The 2,001-nt window shown below is 36.6% G+C and overlaps 1 protein-coding gene across 1 annotated transcript in view; it reads right to left on the bottom strand.

The window, feature by feature from the left end:
• Nucleotides 1–580, bottom strand: part of LOC105851222 (cationic amino acid transporter 1-like) — a 2,213-nt gene extending 1,633 nt beyond the window's left edge. Inside the window, exon 1 of the mRNA XM_012711832.3 lies at nt 5–580. Coding sequence (XP_012567286.1) covers nt 5–580 — 576 coding nt within the window. The remainder of the gene's footprint in view (nt 1–4) is intronic.
• Nucleotides 581–2,001: the final 1,421 nt, after the last annotated feature.

Here is a 2,001-nt window from a genome sequence, read left to right as displayed (position 1 = left end):
GTGCATTAACATCTATATCTTTATAATTTTGCATGAGACAAAGTGTTGTAGCTAGTAAGCAATATAATATGGTGGTAATCAACATAGATCCAACAAGACCAATAGGAATGTCTCTGCCAGGATTCTTGGTTTCCTCAGCCATAGTTGAAACAGCATCAAAGCCAACATAAGCAAAGAAAAGAACAGCAGAAGCATCAATCATACCGTGAACACCAAAAGGAGTAAATGGAGAGTAGTTTTCGGGTTTGGCTTTGATGAGACCAGCAATAATAATGAAGACAATGACAAACATGTAAAAGATAGTAGCAACGTAGTTGAAAATAGAAGAGCCTTTGGTGCTGTAGACAGCAAGGGCAGTGATGGCAATGAGGGCACCAACAGCAATGGGGTCAAGATGGCCATAGTCAGGGTTCATGCTATGGACTATTATACGAAAGTCTTCTGGAGCTCTGTTGCAGAGTGTGGCAAAATAAGATGTCCATGATCGAGCTACCGCTGTATTTCCTATAACATACTCAAGAAGGATATTTCCTGCTGCTATAAATGCCACAAAGTCCCACCAATTCAACGTCTTCTTCATCTCATTACCACTCCGAGCCTTAACTTCAAATAACTCCGAATGATCATTGGATCGTTTCAACACACGATCCTTCAATCAGAATGGTGTCTCCATCACCGATCTTCCAAGGGAAGAAGTCATTTTTTTTTTTTTTTGGAAGGTGGAGTGGCCAATGAGAGGTAGGCTAAATATTAGGGTTTTGGCTAGAGAGCTTATGTGTTTAAGGGTTTTGGCTAGAGAGATAAACCTCTCGGTGCTCTTAGCTCGGTTGGTTGGAGCGCCAAACGGTTGTGGAAAGGTTTATAGAACCCTAATAATAATAATAATAATAATAATAATAATAATAATAATAATAATATATATATATATATATATATATTTTTTTTTTGCGCAGTGAACAGTATCGCGCAATGAAAGTGTTGCGACTGATCTGCTGAAAATAAACGAAAAGCTACGAAGAAGGGGTAAACCAGAATTGGGACACGGTTTACCGAAAAAATCTCACTGAATATTGGAATGTTAGAAAAGAGAAACTATAATTATATTCCCTAATTGTTGGGAACTCGACAGCGGAATAGAGGCGAGATCGTTCAAGGAGGATCAAAATAGGCTCTAGATACCATGTTGAAAGTGTGAGATTTTAGAGAAAAAGAGAAGAGAAAATAATAAGGGTTTGAATATTATTGATAATAGCTTAATGCTAACTTGATTACAATAGACTCAATACTAATCTCTATTTATAGAGAAACATAGACTAAATCCTAAATTAGGAATAAATCATAATAATAATAAGAGATATTCTAAGATATCTTTATAATTATAAATTGATCTTAAGGCCAATGTAGTGGCTGATGCCTTGAGTAGGAAGACTTTGAGTGTGTCCCCCTTAATGGTTAAGCATAGTGAGTTGTTGGAATAGTTTAGAGACCTTAGTTTAGTTTGTGAAGTGACACCAAAAAGTATTAAATTGAGAATGTTGAAGGTAACTAGTGGACTATTGGTAGAGATTGAAAAGAACAAGAAATTGGATTTATACCTTTTAGATAAGTTACAGTCGATTGACCAACGGAGATAACCTGACTTTAAAATAGGTGTGGATGGAATTTTGAGATTTAAGGAGAGAATTTGTGTTCCCGATGTAGAGGAGTTAAGAAAGATGATCTTAGAGAAAGGACATAGGAGTTGTCTAAGTATTCACCCTGGAGCCACAAAGACGTATAAGGACCTCAAGAAGATATTTTGGTGGCCTAAAATGAAAAAAGATGTTGCTGAGTTTGTGTATGCTTGTTTGATCTGTCAAAAATCTAAGGTAGAACACCAAAAACCTTCAGGTTTGATGCAACCATTGAGTATTCTCGAATGGAAGTGGGATAGCATCTCTATGGACTTTGTTGTAGGCTTACCTCGAACTCCAAAAAGGTACAATAGTATTTGGGTTATTG

Source organism: Cicer arietinum, chromosome 5 (genome assembly GCF_000331145.2).
Source record: "Cicer arietinum cultivar CDC Frontier isolate Library 1 chromosome 5, Cicar.CDCFrontier_v2.0, whole genome shotgun sequence".
Classification (NCBI taxonomy): Eukaryota; Viridiplantae; Streptophyta; class Magnoliopsida; order Fabales; family Fabaceae; genus Cicer; species Cicer arietinum.
This window is presented reverse-complemented; position numbering and strand designations above follow the sequence as displayed.